This window comes from Diachasmimorpha longicaudata, chromosome 16 (genome assembly GCF_034640455.1).
Source record: "Diachasmimorpha longicaudata isolate KC_UGA_2023 chromosome 16, iyDiaLong2, whole genome shotgun sequence".
NCBI classification, from domain to species: Eukaryota; Metazoa; Arthropoda; class Insecta; order Hymenoptera; family Braconidae; genus Diachasmimorpha; species Diachasmimorpha longicaudata.
Window position 1 is genome coordinate 4938861 of NC_087240.1, and position 20263 is coordinate 4959123.

At 39.1% G+C, this 20263-nt stretch overlaps 6 protein-coding genes across 12 annotated transcripts; 2 read left to right on the plus strand and 4 right to left on the minus strand.

Annotated features, from left to right (window-relative positions):
• Positions 1–41: 41 nt before the first annotated feature.
• On the minus strand, positions 42–6239 carry LOC135170170 (probable citrate synthase 2, mitochondrial). 2 transcript variants are annotated; one of them, XM_064135723.1, is made up of 5 exons: positions 6057–6239; positions 2127–2282; positions 949–1621; positions 606–856; positions 42–511 (listed from the first exon to the last, which is right to left on the minus strand). In XM_064135723.1, the coding sequence occupies exons 1-5, from the start codon at positions 6093–6095 to the stop codon at positions 242–244; spliced, it is 1389 nt and encodes a 462-aa protein (XP_063991793.1). In that variant the 5' UTR covers positions 6096–6239; the 3' UTR covers positions 42–241. The 2 variants fall into 2 exon arrangements, with proteins under 2 accessions (XP_063991793.1, XP_063991792.1); XM_064135722.1 differs by having other exon boundaries at positions 6051–6236.
• Positions 6231–8545, minus strand: LOC135170174 (5,10-methylenetetrahydrofolate reductase). 4 transcript variants are annotated; one of them, XM_064135734.1, is made up of 7 exons: positions 8407–8545; positions 7879–8140; positions 7438–7649; positions 7123–7283; positions 6684–7006; positions 6499–6597; positions 6231–6368 (listed from the first exon to the last, which is right to left on the minus strand). In XM_064135734.1, the coding sequence occupies exons 2-6, from the start codon at positions 8115–8117 to the stop codon at positions 6522–6524; spliced, it is 1011 nt and encodes a 336-aa protein (XP_063991804.1). In that variant the 5' UTR covers positions 8118–8140; positions 8407–8545; the 3' UTR covers positions 6231–6368; positions 6499–6521. The 4 variants fall into 4 exon arrangements, with proteins under 4 accessions (XP_063991804.1, XP_063991802.1, XP_063991801.1 ...); XM_064135732.1 differs by having other exon boundaries at positions 6265–6401; XM_064135731.1 differs by lacking the exon at positions 6231–6368 and having other exon boundaries at positions 6421–6597.
• Positions 8546–8700: 155 nt separating this feature from the next.
• On the plus strand, positions 8701–11431 carry Bor (belphegor). The gene is made up of 2 exons (XM_064135718.1): positions 8701–8914; positions 9272–11431. The coding sequence occupies exons 1-2, from the start codon at positions 8701–8703 to the stop codon at positions 10912–10914; spliced, it is 1857 nt and encodes a 618-aa protein (XP_063991788.1). The 3' UTR covers positions 10915–11431.
• A 77-nt stretch (positions 11432–11508) lies between these two features.
• On the minus strand, positions 11509–15711 carry LOC135170169 (S-phase kinase-associated protein 2). 3 transcript variants are annotated; one of them, XM_064135719.1, is made up of 3 exons: positions 15497–15711; positions 13272–14312; positions 11509–13171 (listed from the first exon to the last, which is right to left on the minus strand). In XM_064135719.1, exons 1-3 carry the CDS (start codon positions 15571–15573, stop codon positions 12694–12696), a joined length of 1596 nt encoding a protein of 531 aa, XP_063991789.1. In that variant the 5' UTR covers positions 15574–15711; the 3' UTR covers positions 11509–12693. The 3 variants fall into 3 exon arrangements, with proteins under 3 accessions (XP_063991789.1, XP_063991791.1, XP_063991790.1); XM_064135721.1 differs by lacking the exon at positions 15497–15711 and adding an exon at positions 14577–15457 and having other exon boundaries at positions 13272–14309; XM_064135720.1 differs by lacking the exon at positions 15497–15711 and adding an exon at positions 14577–15456.
• A 221-nt stretch (positions 15712–15932) lies between these two features.
• On the plus strand, positions 15933–18124 carry LOC135170175 (peroxisomal biogenesis factor 19). The gene is made up of 6 exons (XM_064135735.1): positions 15933–16152; positions 16549–16725; positions 16931–17106; positions 17232–17480; positions 17648–17871; positions 17937–18124. The coding sequence occupies exons 1-6, from the start codon at positions 16089–16091 to the stop codon at positions 17944–17946; spliced, it is 900 nt and encodes a 299-aa protein (XP_063991805.1). The 5' UTR covers positions 15933–16088; the 3' UTR covers positions 17947–18124.
• On the minus strand, positions 18123–20118 carry LOC135170171 (phosphoglycerate kinase-like). The gene is made up of 2 exons (XM_064135724.1): positions 19983–20118; positions 18123–19649 (listed from the first exon to the last, which is right to left on the minus strand). The coding sequence occupies exons 1-2, from the start codon at positions 20042–20044 to the stop codon at positions 18461–18463; spliced, it is 1251 nt and encodes a 416-aa protein (XP_063991794.1). The 5' UTR covers positions 20045–20118; the 3' UTR covers positions 18123–18460.
• Between the last annotated feature and the right edge of the window lie 145 nt (positions 20119–20263).

Consider the following 20263-nt stretch of genomic DNA (forward strand, 5'->3'; position numbering starts at 1 on the left):
CATGATGCAGATGATTCTCAATCATGATACACATGTAGTGCTAGAGGATGTAGTAAAAGTGAGATTTACTGAACATTAACGTTGAGGTCCTGAAATGAGAGCTCTAGAGGAGGGAAAAAAATGACAACTGACAAAAAAATAAATTACAACTCTACTCGACAATTCACTGATCGATTCGCATTGTTTGACCTCGGATGTTTGATACGAACATAATAATTAAGTAAATATGATGATTAATCATTTAAGCTGCCTTGGCGGCCTTCATGAGGAGATCAGTGCTGAGGGATTTGGGGCGTTCAATTGGTAGACCAAGAGCTCGATCCCACACGAGTGATGCGAGTACACCCAGTGCTCGTGACACTCCGAAGAGAACGGTGTAGTAATTCATCTCCTTCATTCCGTAATATTGAAGGAGAACACCAGAATGAGCGTCAACATTGGGCCATGGATTTTTTACTTTACCAGTTTCAAGGAGAACTGGGGGAACGATTTTGTAGACTTGGGACACCAGCTGCAGAGAGCAAATATTTTAATTTATACACCAATGTCATGGGAGACACTAAACACAAAATAAAAAAGCAAATAAGGATGAAAATAAAACTTACCTTGAAGAGGGGATCATTGGGGAGATGTTTCATAGCGAACTCCCTCTGGCAGGTGTACCTGGGGTCAGTTTTCCTGAGCACAGCATGCCCATAGCCAGGAACTACCTGTCCACTCTTGAGAGTATTCCAGATGAATTCCTTGAGCTTATCATCGCTGGGTGCATCACCCACTTGCGACCGAAGTTTCTGTAGCCAAACAAGTACTTCCTGATTGGCGAGGCCATGAAGGGGTCCAGCAAGGCCATTCATACCTGGATGGACAGAATAACATTGAGTATGAGCTTCTAGGAGTTAATTAAGGCGTGATGAATGGCCCTGAATAGGTAGTAAACGTGATAAATACCAGCAGCAAAGGAGAGATAGGGATCAGACAGAGCTGAACCCACCAAGTGAACAGTGTGAGCTGACACATTGCCACCCTCGTGATCTGAGTGAATGGTCAGGTACAGTCTCATGAGCTCAATGAATTCAGGATTGTCATATCCCAGCATATTAGCAAAATTCCAGGACCAGTCCTTTCCACTGTCAACAGATCCCAGTCCCTTTCCATTCTTGTATGTATTACGGTAAATAGTGGCAGCAATAACTGGTAGTTTGGCAATAAGATTCATAGAATCCTCGTAGATGGACTCCCAGTATTTGCTCTTGTGTGTACCACTGCTATAAGCCTTAACAAATTCACTCTCACTATTGAGAATTGTAATGGCAGCTGAAAATTGGGACATTGGATGGAGATGCTTTGGAAAATCGTTGAGCGCTTTGGTAACGTGAGCAGGAAGTGAGCTTCTGGCTGCCCACTCCTTCGATATGGCTTTAACTTGAGCATCGGTGGGTACATCACCAGTGATCAAGAGCCAGAAGAGACCCTCGGGCAGAGGTTCAGCACCTCCTGGTGCTTTTGGCAGGAGTTTTTGACATTCGGGAATTGATTTACCACGAAATCTGATGCCCTCGTCAGCGTCCAGCACCGATGGCTCCCACACTAGACCCTTTATTCCTCGCATACCACCGTACATCTGGCAATTTATGGGATTAAAAATTACTTTTTGTTATCCGAATAATAAATCATTAGAAATGGAATTTTTTGCGGTATTTTTCCTCCCACAAAGGGCTGATTTAGCTGATACGTGTCATAATTATCTTCTGGGAGTTTAATTCAATTAACGAAAAAATCTAGTGTATCAGTTACTCAGAGGAGAGCCGCAATTCCCCGTCACTGATGACATTATCACGATCATAGAATTGGCACGCGCTCTGCCACAATAACCTTGTTTCTCCCAACACATGTGCACTTGAGTGCAATGCAGTGAGATGAGAGGCTCGTGCAATCACCACAATCGATGATGAATATGAGAATGACGAGAAAAAAGAAGAGAGAGAGGGAGACACGAGGAGAAAGATTGTCGCGTTGCATCGGACAGTGTAGTGGTGCGATAAATACAGTGTCTCGTACCAGACACCATGATTAGTATCATCAGTAATAAAATTAAATTTAAACTAACGACATATGATATATCATACCATATCAACGGTGACTTCCCCGACTTTGGTCGAGCCATGGCTCTTTCTGAAGGCCTTAATCCGCTCCTGCTCCTGGGGGATTTTTTCAGTCAGGATCTTCTTTAAGTCAGTCGATTCCGATGACAGCTGACGGAGAATTACTGGGGCGCTCAGTTTCTACGGAAATGGAAAAATAAAAGGGTCACATTGTCATTTGTCAATGGAATTTTGATGGGAGAGCTTGATGATGATGGGAGGGTCGTAAAAAATTTACGTGGCATGAAAAAGGAAGGCGGAGTGCTGTGACAACTGGGGCGTATTGTATGTTTCTTTTAGTTTATTCCAGTTGCTTGAAAGAGATATGTTCTGATCATTTGTCACTATCGAATTAACTAGAGCGTTTCCGGATCAGTGTAGACATAACTTTATGAATAAAATCGAATATTGACAGTGTCGGTAGCAGAAAAATTGGATTAAATTATTCACAATTTAATACAGCATAATTTATCAGACTTTAAACCCAATATTCCATGTGCGAGAATTGGGTGCGATCATCCAATTGACAGTAGCAGTCAACCGGCTAAAGACCTCATGAAACTCTCGTAAAACATTAATTCCGCGATAATAAGCAAACACAGTGCCCTTTGGCATTGGACCACGCATTGCTCGATCCATCGGCCTGGGATCATCACCACTCTGACTCATCGACTAGGGTTAGGAAATTTGTCGACGAAGGGCCACGTGGACGCCCTGGAGCTGATTAATTATCCACCCCTACACGTGATATTTCTAAATATCTTGTGCATATTTTCAAACGAGTGAAATATTCTGCAAAAATTATCATCTTGAATACTACATTTGTCAGTTGAACTTGTTCAGTACCTTGAAAATTACGTAATGTACACTCCTCTTACCAGTGTGACGCATTCAAGATAAGTTACTTGACTTTATTAAAACCAAAATCGCGTCATAAACATCACACCATTAATGACTTCCTCAGGTGCATACAATAAAGTGTGACATTGAAGTATGTAAAGATCAATATGGAGCATGTTTGATCTTTTACACCTGATGTGTCCTACAAAAAATTGTGTGAATATTTCGCATATGTTAAGACATTGCCGAGTCCACACGAGGATATTTTTCCTTATAAACAAAAAAAAATCTATTCAATCCATTACTTTTCAACTTGTCCTCCCTCGAGGCTTAATTTTGGTTTTAACTAAATGACGAGGAAAAAATAAAAAAAATGAATGTTTAATTATGGCACCGTGTAAATTACTTTTTGACAAATCCAGGAGGCCTTCCTTTACGTTTTTTCCAACATTGTCTATTTATAGAGCCACAATGAAAATTGCTTGCGAATAATATCGATCCTGTTCACATGACTAATCATAGAGATGCACAAATTCGCAAAAAAACGCTTCGCTTTATAGTCTTTTACGTAAACTTCGTTCATTGCAACACGGAAAAAGAATAACGGAAAATCTCAAGGGCATCGTGACACGTATTCTTTCGAGAAATTTCGATCCACGCTATTTCCGCCTACCACTTGATAGATTCCCCAAGATAATCCATTATCAATAGCATAAATTAATCAAGAAGATCAAATTCATTGTACAGCTTATCATCTGCGTTAGACTTTTAACAATTTTAACTTACACATCGTGTGATATGCTGAAATATACATATTAAGAGAGACAAGGAGTACATGCCACGTGGTTCCCTCGCGCTAAAGCCCCTATGTATCTTATATACATGTAAATTATCTGACGTTTTCAAATATGACTTATTTTCTATGACGTGGAGTGAGCATTATCATTTCGGGAGGAAAGCAGTAAAAGGTTTGAGTCACAGACCTTTGACTATTTACAGACCTTTGATTTATCTATGTTCAAACATAAAATCAAACTCTCCCAGACTTTTTTAATTTTTCAAAATATTTTTCAATAGTTCAATATCGAGATTCCAAATCAGATAGACTCAATTGAAGTAACTAAATAGTTGTAAAATAGGGTGCAAATGAAAGCTAATGCAGTAATGATAGAAAATACTGGTCTTTACTGAATATAGTGTTTTGATAAAAATAATTTGCCTGAGTAATTACTCGAAAAACAGGTAAAGGATATGAAGAGGATAATCACGATATTTGAAGGATCGTTGTGTAACAGATGGCTGGATCTTGAAAGGAGTGGACATATCAAATGAAGGAGGAGGGTCACCGGAAATAAATCAGCAACAAATAATGTTGCGTTAATTATTATCCCCTGAAACAGCTGGCCATTGATAAGGCATTGAACGACAATCATTTCAACTAGTCATTACCAGAGCTATAATTTTTCAACGGATATGTCATGATAATGGAATGCTCAGAGCCATCATGAAGGCTCTGATCAGATGATCACGAGAGGAATGACGTGCTGGTGTCGTCATAACATATAATTCATACCTTTAAATCACAAAACTCAACGAAATTGGCAGCTGGGGATGATTACATTGCCACTGATTGATCTGGTTCAGGTAAGCAGGACAATGTTTCAACCTCGAATTGTGGCTAATTTTAGTAAACGCTTGCTAAATCTCGGTTTATTTATAAATGTTCGTCGAATATATGTAGATCTACTCTTGAAAAATTCCCCTCCTTTTTATTCTTCTTTTAAATAGACTCTTCATTTGAAAAACCCCATTCAGCTAAATCCCTTTTTCAATTTTCATTCTGTAATTTCTCCAAATTTGGTAAAGAATAAAAAAAAATCCTGTGAGTCCAGGGATTCCCATCATTTCATTAAATTTATATTCAAGTCGAAGCACCGACTTTTTCCCTCGATAATCTCTAAGAGGGTCAGTGATCACCTTGAAAATTGGTACATGCGAATTACGTAATGGTGGGGTGAGTGTGACGAGGTTACAAGAAGTACCGAAGCCCAGTTCGCCCATTCAATTGTCGACTCATGTCCATTTGTTACCCATACAATTTTTATCCTCAAACTACACATTACAAATGGCAAATCCGGAGCTACCTATCCATCAAACATGTGAACTACCGAGTAAATCACTTCCAATCTGTTGTGGAGGGAGGACTTCCTCGCCCCAGATCTCTCAATCACCCATCACCCGCATCTCCAAATACCCCAGTCTGATTGATACCTTCTTTCAGTTACTCCATAATAAAAAAATCATAAAAAATAAAAAGAAATATCTACCCTCGTGGCTTACGTAATTATTGACAGCGTCTCTGTCACGAAGAGCGCATGAACATAACTCATTTCGATCCCATTCACCACTAAAATTCGCAATGCAAGTGATTTATCCACGTTTCGATGATAAAACAAAAAATAAATTAGCATAATCATGATGACTTAATTTTTTTTCAAACTTCTGTTTGTGGATTAATTTGGTAATTATTGTCTGCCAATCGAGGAACAAAATGAAACAGCTGATAGTCACGTTTTGTCAGTAATAAAAAATATATTTAAGTGGATGAAAGGGCACCGAAGGGAGAGGTGTGGGGACAAAGTGGATTTACACAGGAATTTGGGATATAAATGAACGCAAGGTAAGACAAGGGCACGCTAACGTGCAAATTCCGTCGATAATACGGCATTCTGTTATGGCGGTCTAACACTAGAGGGAAAAGATACCTCATTTTTTCACCTAAAAATCGTTATTGCGATTGAAAAAAAAAATTACAATCACGATATCATTTCGTCAATCTTATCGGCTCGAGTACAGAACAATTTTAGGGTATTTATAGCGAGGGCAAAATTCTCTCATCCTGGTGGAAGGTCTTGCTGTATCACAGGTTTCAAATTTCGCCAAGCAATTTATAGATTTGTGCTACAAGACTTGTCCATGACAAGGTAATGCAGTTAAATAATAAATACAGTGAGCGTGCAGGTGATGGAAAGTAATAGGGGAAAATATGTGAAATAAGGGTAGACTCACCTGTACCTCCAGGCAACGTGCAGCGCTCAATCTAAACAAGGCCATTGTCCTTTATTCCTTAATAATCAAGTGTACTTTGCTGGTTTTTCTACCCTCGAACAAATTCTTGACCTCGAGTACCGACCGAACCAACCGCGCTAAGCTCTGGCGCCCAACTCGACCGATCGCACATCGTACTTGCCCAGGTCGGCGACTTGATCCGGTTCATTTCTCCATTCGCTCTGTCTCGGATTGAAATATCGCTTGTGCGCCTGCGTGGAGCAAATGAAACTCGAGCATGCGCTGTAAGGGGGCCACGTGACTGGCGGTCTTTCCGATCTGTCGATTTGAATTGGCGAATTTTTAGTGGATCTGTTCTAACAAAAAGTTGGACAAAAAAAATAATAAAATTGTATACGTCATCGATGAATATATTTAGGTAGTTTAATAACAAAAAAAGGACATTAACCGACATCCACCCCTCTGCGGGCTCTAATTTTGGCTCGAGGTTGAAGGGTGACGGAGCTTTCGGATTAAATTGGAAGAGATATGCTGAGCTTCTGATAGCCTGAAAAATAAAATGGTGGAATTTTTTTTTGTGTTTGTTATAAATAAAATAGTGAATTTTTCCCCCATGGAGCGATTACAACTCACTTATTGAGAGTGAATAGGTGATATCCGTGAACAATTCCTGTGGACAAAATTTCCTGAACGATTCTGGTCGCCAGATTAATTCCGTAATCTCTGATTTCGTCATTTTTCTCGTCAATTTTAGATAAGTCTTCGTGAATTTTTTTGGGAACAGTGAGATTGCAATTCTTCTCCAGTTTCATGAAGGCCTTGTAGTTTGATATCACAATGATTCCGGGAATTATTGGAACGTCGATTCCACACGATCTGCAGTCTTCGACAAATCGTATGAATCCTCGTGATTCAAAGAGAATTTGCGTTATTACGAAGCTAGCACCAGCGTTAACCTGAATAATATTTTTCTTTTAAAAAACTTACTTTTTCACGAACAGAAAAGCTTGAGTGGTAAACATTCGAAATTGAGGGAAAAATTGATTAACTGCTTATTATTGAAAGACCTTGCCTTTTTTTTGAGATAATACAAGTCCGATTCTCTTGAAGGTGACTCTGGGTGAGTGTCCGGATATCCTGCAACTCCGATGCAGAATTTATCGTTGTACAAACTTCTAATGAATTTAATCAAATCTACAGCATACGGGAAGTCTCCGTTGTCTGGAGGATCGTCTAAAAGGGGGGCATCAATTACAAAATTTTAATTTATCATCATCTTAATTGATTATTTCAATTATTCAGGATTCATAGCTTTATTTATTTAGATTTTGAATCAATTGATTGAATTTTACATTCAGTAAGAATTTACGTTTTGACGTTTACGTACCTCCACGAAGGACTAATAAGTTGGTAATTCCGAGATTCAAAATTTTCTTGAGAATATATTCTACATCTTGACGTCTTAAACCTTTAGCAGTGAGATGAAGAAGAGTATTTTTTGGAAAGCGAGAGAAATGCTGGAGATGCCGACAGTTCTCAGCAAAGGTTCCATGCCAAGTGAATGCAAAAAATAATGGAGCACATTTATTTTTTGTTTCTCTGAAAGAATTATCAAGAAAAATATAAAATTAACGGTTGTATTGTATCTGTTATCAATCTATTTCCATTGAATTTAACTTGACAATTGCCAGGTTATTCGAGAATTCTGCTGAAACATTTTGTAACTTCAGTGTATTTTTTCTAAACAAAAATGTCCCATTGGAACACAGCAAAGATTTTTTTATCACAGCCTGTTATAGATTAATAGAAAGTCCAGTTTATGAATTACCTCTCAGAAGCCTCCTCTTCTCCTCTCGGAGAAACCAATTCAAAGCTGTGGTAAAATTCTTTCTCTCTCTCCTTCTCTCTAATCAAATCCCCAATGTGGATCGCAGCAGTGTTTGAATTAGAACCTACTGATGGATCCCTCAGGTTTATTCCTAAGCTCTCATTGGAATTCCTAGTCTGACTGTCTGTCCTGTCCTCCAGCAGAAGGTGATTCCCACCGCTACTCTCCATTTTCTCCATGAATTATCCACCAGCAAAAAAAACTGCGAAAGACAACGATCAAGTGAATTCCATTGAATAAACCCCGACATATTTGTTTCCATCACCACAATTACATAATATATATTTTTTCTGTTTATACATTTTTTACTCTTTTCACAGTGTATAAAAATAATTATTTTGAGAAAGTAGATATGAAAGATTTTCTCCTTATAATACTCTTTACATCCAATCTCACTATTCCGAATTCAATTACGTCATTGTGTTGTTCCTCAAAAAATAAAATTACCAATTATAATTAATAAATTACCCTTCAACTCTCCAGAATTGAAAAATCAGAAAGAATCATATTCCCTTGCGTTCCATGTCTCGCTTCTCCACTGGTTCCTTTCCGCGCTATTCCTCCGGTCCAACGACAATGAGTTGAAGAAAACGTGTGCGCACGTGATACTCACACAAAGAAATCCCTTGTATCCATGTGACCACATTGATTGGTAAATTGGTATTCGGTTGCTCTCGTAGAGATATAGTCGAAGGTAACGAAGTAATAATTATAATCCGGCGTGCATAATCTCAAGTTTTCTGTGAAAAACTCATTGAACAAATGTCGTGGCTTTTGGGTACACGTTATCAACAACAGTCTCAGGACTTTTCTCAGTATGCACAACCACCGGCAGCGAGTTCTGGAGGTGGTGCCGGGGATCCTGGAGACAATGGTGCCTCGAAAAACGTGGGGAAACCACAAATGGATGCCTACAGATTTGATTCCAGTGCTTTGGAACGAGCGGCTGCTGCTGCCAAAGAGCTCGAAAAATCCCGTAATTATTAATTTACTTTGTTGAACAATTATTTCGAGGCTTATGTAATATTACGTAAGATTATGATTCTTTTGAGGTTAGAAACGTTTTGTACATGCGATACAAGCACATGCAAAGAGAATGATGCAACTGTGGGGCCCAAACTGTCCTGTTTTTGAAGCTATTATTTATATTTGCGAATCAATGATCTCAGAAAGAAGTTGCCTTTAAAATTAATTATTGATTGGGCAAATAATTAGAAGGTGTTTTGCTCTAACACACTTAACTCCTTAAAAACATCACTAAAATGCTTCTGTTCACATTAACGTCCACCTAACTGTTATGATATCTGTTTTATTTTAAACAATTCAATTCTAGCCCATGCCAGAGAGGCTCTTGAGCTGACAAAGCTCCAGGAGTCCACGAAACAAGCAGAAATTATGTCCCGAGCCAAAGAGTATGAAGCGAACATCGAGCAGTTGAAAATTGAACAGAAGAGAGTGGAAGGAGATGAACGCAGAAAAACAATAGGCGAAGAAACCAAACAACATCAAATGCGAGCTCAATACCAGGATTCCCTGGCAAGAAAGAGATACGACGATCAGCTTGGGCAACAGCAGAGAATGAATGACGAGAATTTACGTAGACAAGAGGAATCAGTAGCTAAGCAAGAGGCCATGAGAAAGGCCACCATCGAGCACGAGATGGAACTGAGGCACAAGAACGAAATGAGAAAACTCGAAGCTGAATTGAAAGCAAAAGCCAAAGTGGACCGTGAGAATCAGGACCTGAATCTCGAACAGATCAGACTGAGAGCCTCTGAGAACAGAGTTACTGTATTGGAGTCCATCAAGACTGCTGGATCCGTTTTGGGAGCAGGGGTCACATCACTTCTTCAGGATTGGGACAAGATATTGGCAGCTGCTGGTGGTCTGTCCCTTGTGGCCCTCGGGGTTTACACAGCCAAAGGATCAACTGGTGTTGCGAGTCGTTACATTGAGGCTCGACTGGGCAAACCTTCTCTAGTACGAGAGACCTCCAGGTTCTCTGCTCTGGATATCGTTCGTCATCCTATCAAGAGCGTTCAGAAACTCACAGAAAAGCCTTCTGATGCACTATCAGGCGTAGTTCTAGCTCCAAAACTCGAGGAGAGGCTGAGAGATGTTGCTATAGCCACGAAAAATACAAAACACAATAGAGGAATGTATAGGAATATTCTCATGCATGGCCCACCTGGCACTGGTAAAACAATGTTTGCCAAAAAATTGGCCCAGCACTCAGGCATGGATTATGCGATATTGACAGGTGGTGATTTGGCACCTCTTGGGAGGGATGGGGTAACTGCTATTCACAAAGTTTTCGACTGGGCCTCAACCTCCAGAAAAGGTCTTCTTCTCTTTATCGATGAAGCCGATGCCTTCCTGAGGAAACGGTCGAGTGAACATATCTCAGAGGATCTCAGGGCTATGCTCAATGCATTTCTCTACAGGACTGGCGAGCAGAGCAGCAAATTCATGCTTGTACTCGCGTCTAATACACCCGAGCAATTTGATTGGGCTGTTAATGATCGACTCGATGAAATGGTGGAGTTTCAATTGCCTGGCATTGAGGAGAGGGAGCGGCTTATAAGACTCTACTTCGATAAGTTTGTTCTTCAACCCGCTACCGAGGGCAAAAGGAGGCTGAAGGTTGCTCAGTTTGATTATGGAGCACTGTGCATAAAAATGGCGGAGATAACGGAGGGTATGTCTGGAAGGGAACTCTCCAAGCTTGGAGTCGCTTGGCAAGCTGCTGCTTATGCTTCAGAGGATGGAGTGCTGACGCAGCAGATGGTTATTGATAAATGCCTCGAGGCTGTCAAACAACACAAGCAGAAGGTCCAATGGCAGAGTGAGCAAGAGAGACAGGAGTCAAAATCTATCTACGCTGAATCAAGCAATACGACAGAGTCAAAAGCAGATAAACCAGAGCTGCTTTCTGTTGAGGCTGCCTGCAAATCCGAAAGACTAGCCACCGCCTAACACTGGAGAGTTATAGTTTTCACTAGCTTCGATCCAATGGAACAAATACCACTAATCTAATACGATAGCAAATCATATTATATGTACTTTATTGTATATAACAATTTGAAATTGAAAAATTCCATTCACTGATTTTCGATTAGAAATGGTTATTACACAGATGCTTTTACTGTCATTAATTCCATTCAATTTTTTTATATTTAGTTTTATGTATTAGGTAAAACAATGTTATATGAATTATTCAATTGATTATCTTTCAATGAATATACTTCATCTCGATACCAATCTGTTGACAATTACTGCATTATTTTAGTATGATTGTAAGTGACAAACTTCCCTGTTCCCTGTTGTTGAAATAATTGTCTGATGGATGGAATAGTACAACTCAGAGAGAATATTCATTCTCAAATTGATTGGTAATTAGAAGTAAAATTGATGATCAGCGCATGATATTCTATAGTTTGAATTCTTTTCTATGTTCAAAAGATGTAATTAATGAAGAATATTTGCGTTTGGATTTCACTAGTTTCTTACGCATCCCAGTTCCTTTTTTTATAGTTAATTAATCCGGGACAGAAATAAATTTTCTCAAAATACATTTGTAAAACATTTTATTGCTCTATATTATTTCAGCCACATCATAAATCCTCACTTGACAAAAGTATATTTTATTTTTCTCGGCGGATGTGTTGGTAATCCCGCATACCTCATCGTGAATCATCAGCAATAATTTTAGATAATTATAAAATTAAATCAAATTTTCCTGATCAACAATCACAACGGATTGTGATAGTCCTGATGATGAAGTAATGAGTTCCCGAGGGGTATTTTTCAATCAGTGCAATTAATATAGCTACTCACAAGTGCATGAGAAAGTTGTGATTGTTCAAATGTTAAGAAACGACTTACAATTATTATATTAATCATAAACATCGATCGTTCATTAAAATCTTAACTGCAACAATTATACCAAGTGTTGGGGAGAGTAGCTTGACGGAAAACCTTTGACATTTTTCTATTGTAAAGAAGAATTGAGCAGACTATCGACATTTTTATTAAATTAATAGGGTCCATTTTACCTAACTCATCCCCATTATAATTTTAATAAAAATATATTTTTACACGTTTTTCCCTGAATGTTAACTCGTATCTGGGGTAATGTTTGGCGATAGAGATCGACGAGGATAAAAGATAATGAACCATAGCCCCTTTACAATGACAATTTTTTTTTTCTGAATGCAGTGCGTGGTAATACATCTAGTCGCTAAATTCAAAACTTAGTTGTCTATCAAAAGGAGAACACATTGCTGGTATTTATTCGACGACTGTAATATCTAAATTATTATCATCACTTTCAGCAATAATTTACATACAATTAGGTTGTTGCATGAAATTTTGATTGAATAAAATTATTGAATAAGAAAATTTACGGGAAATTTTTAAAAAACTGTCCACGAGGGCGATCCTTTATGCAGTTATCGGATAAAAAAAAATACAGAGAATATTTTTCACTCAATCTTCATACTTAACAACGAAAAAAGTCCTTGGGCAATTCTAAATCTCCATTAGTTTATTATCAGTTTTCAGTCTAAACAAAAAAGGCATCTTAAGGGTGGCACAGCATTTTAACTTCACTGTTTGGCAGATTTGATGGTTTACTTTGAGATGAAAAATTTAATCATGTGTCATCAAAAATATTGTTGTAATTAACTGCCGTGGAGATGTTAGAGTATACCAGAAGATCCCTCTGATCATGATTTTCAATAAAGAAAAAAGAATTTAATCCCTAACACGTAGTCCCCATATACTCGTTCTGCGTACGCCAACGGTGGGTCTTGCAACAGAGCTGTACAAGAATTTATTGATCTCGGTGTTATTGCAATTGGCCTGGAATGATTTAAGTGCTGAGTCTGTCATCAATCCAAATATGTCCAAGTACAATAGAGAAGGCATGTGAGTGAGTCTTGCGTATGAGGAGGATAGGGGAATTCCATAGCAACGACTCAGGGATAGGTGTTCCAATTGATGCAAAGTCAAAAAGCTGTTGATTGAAGCTATCGATAAAAGAGTGCAGTCACTAACATCGAGCTCTACGAGATCAGGGCAGGTTGCAACAAGATCTGTGATGTGTTGATCAGTCATAGTTTTCCTGCAGCCGGACATATTCAATCTGGTTACGCTGCGAGGAAGAGAAGAACAGAGAAGGCTTATGGAGTCAGGTTCCAGAGAGCACCAGGACACGTTCAATGAAGTCACGCTAAAATACATTTATATTTACATAAATATTGGTTTCGTCTTTCAAAGCGAATTCATTTTTTGATTTTAATTTTTTTGAATGGAAAAATCAGTCCACTTACTTGGCCAACCTGGTGAGATATTTGACGCACCGAGTATTAATGCCCTCACACATAGTTAAATTGAGCACCGTGATGTCTTTATTCTTACTAATAGCCCGACAACTTTCTGCGTTCAATATACACTTCTCCAAGGACAATTTTTTCAACAACCTGCACTTGGACAGAAGGTCAGCCAATCCTTCTGTAGATATAACTGACATTGAGAGATCTAGATATTGTAATTTACTCGTATAGCCATCGCTAACGACTTCACAACCCGGAGAAAATACTGGATTAGCTAGTTCAGCCTGTGCAAGCCTCAGTATTTGTACACCACGTGGTAAAATATGTCCCAGTGTTCCTTGACCCAATACTTTACCACCGAGATCGAGTCGAGACCAGAGGGCCTCATCTCTGGCAATTTGACACCAACGTTTACACACGAGCATTGACCGTACTAAACACTTTTTCGGTAGCCACTTGAGTATCATCAGTATCATCTCGTCGGAGAGCTTTGAGAATTTATCATCCCCTAGTAACGAGCTTCTCTTTTTCCTTCTGAATAAGTAAAATTGATCGAGTCCACTGGTATCAGAATTCGAGGTGCTTGTGCTGAAATTTCCCTGGTGCCTGTCACCAGAGCATTCAGCTTCGATTCTGGTTGCATAACCAGATTCATTTTCTAGAGAATTCAAAATGCTCCCTGACTCATCCATTATAGCATAAGCGGTTTGCTCCAGTCTGCTGAGATTTCCTCTTTCAAACTTGGAGCAACGATAGATATTCTCCTTCTCATCACCGAGGATATTATCGTCAGCAGCTGCGTGACGCCCTGATACCATACTACTGGGTGATACTGAACGATCCTGTGACTGCGATCTCTTAACGCTGTCACAGCTGGTCTCATCGTCGAGCATACTCACCCCCAGATCCACCATTACCGCAGCCTCCACAACGCTTGTGTCTCCCGGACACTTCCATTTTCTTGCGCTCTTCGAATCATTATTTCGAGAATTGTTCAGATTGTTGTTGCAGCCGTCATCCAAGCGTTTGCGCTTGCTACTGTTATTTGAACACGAAAATTTTTTATCATTTATAAACAATCAATGTTACCCTACAACAATCATTTAGTTGGGATTCTAATGAATTTACGAGGGAAAAACCTTTCTCCTGAGTAATACAAACAAATATATATTAGTTAATTGGGTAGGATTTTCAGGGCAATGGAATAATTACAATCAGATTAATCAAAGCCTTAGTGTATGTTCATTCTTAATGTAGTGTTTTCGTAATTAAGTCGAACTAAATGAACAAATCGTTAATCACCTGTGCCACCAAGGGACTTCAGGATCCCTATCCATTTCACTTAGACTCTACCTTTCCAAACGATTCAATAGACAAATCACAACCGACTAATACCCGAATCGATGACCATAAAATCCAACTGCTGGAAAAAATGTCAACAAGGGAAGTCAACAAACTGACGCGACTCTTCAATCCCTTTGAAATATTCAAACCGAATTCTAAAACGTTGTTACACATCGATTGAAATCTTAACAACAGAGAATTATATAAAAGTGAACTCGTAGAATTTACATTTGCCTGTTATTAAGGGAAATCTTTCAGAGGGATCACATGATCAAATTGACGGGTCTAATTACAGATAAGATAATTTTGTGAAAAGTCAACTGGAGAAGTCGATTTTGTCAGGTAATCGCTCTGGGAGACTCTACCCCCCCTCTCCTCTCCCTTAAGGTGTCAATATGGAAACTAGTTCCCGGATCACGAAATAATTTTTTAAAACAATTTTGGGAGGATTAATACATGACCTACAATATCAATGGAATATTTTTTTTGTCAGTTAAACATGAGTGAATATGGTGCATTAAAGTGCCCAGAAGGGGACTTTGACGACAGGCAAGTGACAAAGACTTTTGGGGGAAAACACTTAAGAGAACGCGCTCCTTCTAGTACCGATACTCCTCTGTCATAATAACTGATCAGTCGATCCTGCAGTTGCAGTAAAAAAACCACTGTATTGTGACGAAAATGCTCGATGAGAAAATGTATGGGCCAGTGGTCTGTTTGGGACTGCAGTGAGTGGCCAGAAGGAAGATTTTTCCGAGGATAGCAAATCCATTGGCTTTGGCGTTTTATTTTTTAACCTCACTTAATGCGCGGGGTTTCGGTGGACAGCCATGGGAGAATTTTTTTTCCAAACAAAGGAATAAAATTGTGAAACTTACGTAAGCCAAGAGCTCGGAGGGGAGAACTCAGGAAAGAGTTCCGCCAGATTGATCTCCTCTTCGTCGTCGGTACTCATTTTTTCGGAATTATGAGATGTTAAAAATGTGTCGATGTTAATGTATATTTCATACCATAACTAAAAACTGGAGTTACACTCCCTCGTAAATGCTCGGGTTAGGTTGGGTTCCAGCGATTTTACCGCTACGCCCCGAAGCTACGGTACGAGGTGGAACCGTGTCACCCAATGCACTCAGGGAAGGGAAAATATCGATACGATAAATATCGATATTTCTTTGATTCCCGTAGTGCACCGAAATAAAGAGCTTTGAAGTACGAAAATAACAGACGCTTTTACAGAACGAATATTAATCGTTAAAAATAATTATCGTGTGATGCTGCTCTGTATGCGTCTGTCTGGGTATCTATGCGATTGTAGTCGTCTGCACCTCTCGCTAAAAAACTAAATCGATATGGGGAAGTATCGATACCGTAGGCACAGTCCTGTGCACAGGCTTGTGTGGGTGTCGCGATCGTACTCCCGATATTTTATTCGCAACAAAAACAGCTGATCCGTGATCAGAAAGTGGCAAAATGTCTGAGAAGAAGAAATCCGGAGACCAGGGGAATGATGCAGAGTTGGATGACTTGTTGAACAGTGAGTACTTGAATTTACTAAAATCGAATATCATTTTAATCCCTCATAATTATGATTATTATTACCAAGTTAAATTATTGGAACTATCATCATGAGCATGTCATCACCCAACTCCAGGACAAAGTTCGTTAAATAGATGTTAATATATTCCTTGTCAGAGGGAACGAGTTAACGATATTTTTCAATATATTGTGGGGAAAATTATGGATATTTTGAGGGAGCTTTGCATGGTCGTTAACCTCCAACAATCCTATTACATTTATATTTTAAGAGACAAAAATTATACATTTTAAGATACAAAAAAAATGTTAAGTTGAAAGGATTCATAACCCGATGCATTAACATTTAATCAAGAGATGTGACAATCGGTTACGCCACGTAACGTATCATTCTCAGGTGCTCTAGAGGACTTTAACAAAATATCCCAGCCGGTGAAAAATGAGGATGCTCCAGGGCTTGCCACAACCACTTATATAAACCCCCCAGAGGATGGTCTCGATGAGTGGACGCAGGATTTCATTAAAAATGCTGCAGAACGAATTGACAAGAAACTGCAGATTTTAATGAAGAGACGTGAGTCTACTCTTATGTAATATTATTGTAGAACAATTTTTTTAGGGTCACAGAGGAATAATCGCTCAAGTCATTCGATGTATTTGTGTATTCAAATGAATGTTGACACTGCAAAAATTGTCTTTTCGATTTTTATTGCATTTTTTCCAACAGTGCAACCTTGTTGATTCAAATGTTTAATGAAATGTTTAATATTATACACCAGAGGGTATTGATGGACCAGAGGATGAGGACGACGTGGGTGGATCTCTGCAACAAATGGCACAGACCGTAGCCAATGCGATATCCGCTGATAGTCCACCAGACAGTGAGGGAAATGAATTTCAGACGGCTATTGCACAAGCTCTTAAAGATATCTCAGCAACTTCGGAAACGTTACAGGTAATAATCGCGATATTAAATTTATGGAGTAACAAAATTGCTATGGAAGTAAAATAAATTGTAGTTTTCAAATGAAGAGACTTTTTGTAAAATTGAGAAGTAACAATAATTTTTATATTTTTCAGAATGCTGCACCAGGCATAACCGAAGCGGATCTGACAGCAATGTTTGGCCAGACATCCCTCGATGAATCAGGGGACGGTATATTGCCTATGATGCAAGCAATGATGCAATCACTCTTGACGAAAGAAATACTGTACCCTTCACTCAAGGAATTGGTGGATCAATACCCAACGTGGCTGGATCAGAAAAAGGACAGCCTGTCACAGGAGGATCTTACGAGGTTTACCAAGCAATTCGGTCTAATGCAGCAAGTAAGTATTATTCTATATACTATAGCCAATTTTTTTTTTAATTTTTGTATTAATCTACTACCTCATCAAATTTTTTGGGGCAAATTTGAGCTGAACTCAACCGATTTCTTTCTGAATTAATTTAAATGATCGTAAAGAGGGAATGCTCATTTTCAAATATCCTGCAGGTCTGCGGAGAATTAGAGAAAGAAAAAGAAGACGATTCAGAAGCCACAAAGAAGGCGCAATTCAACAAGATTCTTGGTCTCATGCAAGAAATGCAAAACTGTGGACAACCACCTGAAGACCTGATTGGCGACCAAACAAATCTATTTGATTTCGATAAGGATGGAAATCCACTCATTGGCCAATCGTTTCCTCCTGGCGTCGATCCCAAGAACTGTAGTATAATGTAATAAAATTCAAGGCAGCAACAAATTGTATATAGAGCAATGTAATCATATTCGATTATTTCAGCCTCTCCTAGATACCTTCATTGATCACGAGATGTTTTTCTATATTTCCAGTGGAGTTCTAATAACTAAGTGTGTACGCAGTCATAATGCATTGAATAACACGTGGCAATTTCCTGAATTTGTTAACTATATTTATATTCTTTGTTTTGTATTGATGAAAAAAGTAATAATCTATGAAATCATCATGTAGTTATTGACCACCATGAATTTTATTTCAACCTCTCATTCTGTGTGTAATGTACCTAAATTCATTAAACCCGTGTAATCGAACAGCAACATGTGTAAGATATACCCAGATTTATGAATGCGATTAACAATTCATTGTCTAATAGTTCGTGAAGACAAAAATAATTTCATTGAAAAAACTGATGAATTCTGTAGATAGTTGTATTGGACTTCCAGTAAAACTGTGTCTTTCAAAAAATCAGCAACACGTAGATTCATCTACTAATGATAATCAATGATCACAATAACTTATGAGAAAGTCTATGATTCCCAGAATAATTCTCTAACATCACATTAATCTTACGATAGTGGTGAAAGAGCATCAACACCCGGCAACACTTTTCCCTCCAACAACTCCAAACTAGCTCCACCTCCAGTGCTAACGTGACTGACTTTGTCCTCGGTCTTCCATTTGGCAGCACAAGTAGCTGTGTCACCTCCACCAATAATCGTGATGGCTCCACGTGTTGTAGCTTCCACTACGCTATCCATCAGGGCCTTTGTCCCTTTGCTGAAATTCTCGAACTCGAAAACACCGGCTGGACCGTTCCACACGATGATCTTAGCTCGTTTAATGGGTTCAGCGAATAATTCTCTGGATTTGGGTCCAACATCTAGGCCCATCCAGTTGTCAGGGATTCCAGATTCAATATCAGCAGCTCCTACAGCCGCATCCTCAGCAAATTTATCAGCAGTGACAAAGTCAACAGGCAGATGAATCTGAACATTGTTCTTCTTCGCCTTCTCGAGGAGATCATTCACGATTTTCGATCCTTCTTCGTCGAACAAAGAGTTGCCAATCTTCATTCCCTTGGTGACCTTCAGAAAAGTGTACGCCATACCGCCCCCAATAATCATTTCATTAACTTTATCCAACAGATTATTGATCAATTGGATTTTATCAGCGACCTTGGCACCCCCAAGAATAGCGAGGAATGGTTTCTCAGGATTATCCAAAGCTTTTGCGAAGTAATCAAGCTCCTTCTTCATGAGAAATCCACTAGCCCTGACGTCGAATCCATCTCCCATCATCGAGCTGTGAGCACGATGGGCAGTTCCGAAGGCATCATTCACATAAACATCACCGAGCTTCCTCAGAGCAGCACGAAACTCTTCGACCTTCGTTTTGTCAGCTTTAACCTTGCTGCCATCAGGCCCAACACCCTTTCCCTCCTCCTCCACATGGAACCTCATGTTCTCTAATAAAATGATGGAACCAGCTGCTGGGTCAGCACAAGCAGCTTCCACAGCAGGACCGACACAATCGTCCAGGAAGATAATTTCGTGGTTCAGCAGATTTTTCAGTTCATCTGCCACAGGTTTCATAGTGTACTTCAGGTTCTTATTACCATCCGGTCGTCCCAAATGTGACATTATGATAATGGCTTTGGCCTTCTTGTCCAAAGCATATTTGATCGTGTCGAGGGAAGCAACAATTCGTTGATTATTGGTTATCTTTCCATCCTTCATGGGGACGTTGAAGTCCAGCCTAGAAGGTTTCAAAGAACCAGAATATTAGTCTCCAACATCCTCCCTATAACCTTAAATGTGAATTGTGCAATCCTATCCCAAAAAAAATCCCATCATATTTGGCTGACCCTGATCTAAATGGCAGCACATTAACATGTTCGTGAAGGAGAATACATTCAATTTTCTACCATCACAGAAAAGTATTGTAATTTCTAATCATGTCAAGAATAATTCATAAATAAATAATAAAAGTAATAAATGTGATTTTGGCCTAAGCCCACTTTGTTCAGATCATCACACATTAAAAATTACTTCCATAAAATAAATTTTTAAAAATAAATCAATACATCACCTCATCAGTATCCTTTTGCCGGTTACGTCCAACTTGTCGATGCTGAGTTTATTTAACACCATTTTTATGCTTTTCACTGACCTCGACGACAATAAATTAATGCTCTTCGAGAGATATTGTACTCGAGTAACAAACAAACGTGACTTCGTTACGTGATGAGTGAAGTTGTTTGTAATCCAGAACAAGATTTTGTTGGAGATTTTGTATAGATGTGCTCAACGCCTCAACAGTACCCTGGCAATGTCAGATGAAGGGCAGTGACAGTGTCGCCCTCAGTTCGG

Coding starts and splice junctions, on each gene's coding strand:
- LOC135170171 (XM_064135724.1), bottom strand. CDS start 20,044: ATGGTGTTAAATAAACTCAGCATCGACAAGTTGGACGTAACCGGCAAA. Junction 19,650..19,982: donor GGCAAAAGGATACTGATGAG/GTGATGTATTGA, acceptor GAAACCTTCTAG/GCTGGACTTCAACGTCCCCA.
- LOC135170170 (XM_064135722.1), bottom strand. CDS start 6,095: ATGGCCTTGTTTAGATTGAGCGCTGCACGTTGCCTGGAGGTACAG. Junction 1,622..2,126: donor GGGAAGTCACCGTTGATATG/GTATGATATATC, acceptor ATAAATTGCCAG/ATGTACGGTGGTATGCGAGG. Junction 512..605: donor CCAATGATCCCCTCTTCAAG/GTAAGTTTTATT, acceptor TGCTCTCTGCAG/CTGGTGTCCCAAGTCTACAA.
- Bor (XM_064135718.1), top strand. CDS start 8,701: ATGTCGTGGCTTTTGGGTACACGTTATCAACAACAGTCTCAGGACTTT. Junction 8,915..9,271: donor CAAAGAGCTCGAAAAATCCC/GTAATTATTAAT, acceptor ATTCAATTCTAG/CCCATGCCAGAGAGGCTCTT.
- LOC135170175 (XM_064135735.1), top strand. CDS start 16,089: ATGTCTGAGAAGAAGAAATCCGGAGACCAGGGGAATGATGCAGAGTTG. Junction 16,153..16,548: donor GTTGGATGACTTGTTGAACA/GTGAGTACTTGA, acceptor TATCATTCTCAG/GTGCTCTAGAGGACTTTAAC. Junction 17,107..17,231: donor CAACTTCGGAAACGTTACAG/GTAATAATCGCG, acceptor TATATTTTTCAG/AATGCTGCACCAGGCATAAC.
- LOC135170169 (XM_064135719.1), bottom strand. CDS start 15,573: ATGAGTACCGACGACGAAGAGGAGATCAATCTGGCGGAACTCTTTCCT. Junction 14,313..15,496: donor CCTCCGAGCTCTTGGCTTAC/GTAAGTTTCACA, acceptor TTCAAATAACAG/TAGCAAGCGCAAACGCTTGG. Junction 13,172..13,271: donor TATCTCACCAGGTTGGCCAA/GTAAGTGGACTG, acceptor AATGTATTTTAG/CGTGACTTCATTGAACGTGT.
- LOC135170174 (XM_064135734.1), bottom strand. CDS start 8,117: ATGGAGAAAATGGAGAGTAGCGGTGGGAATCACCTTCTGCTGGAGGAC. Junction 7,650..7,878: donor GAAGAGGAGGCTTCTGAGAG/GTAATTCATAAA, acceptor TAATTCTTTCAG/AGAAACAAAAAATAAATGTG. Junction 6,598..6,683: donor CACCTATTCACTCTCAATAA/GTGAGTTGTAAT, acceptor TTTATTTTTCAG/GCTATCAGAAGCTCAGCATA.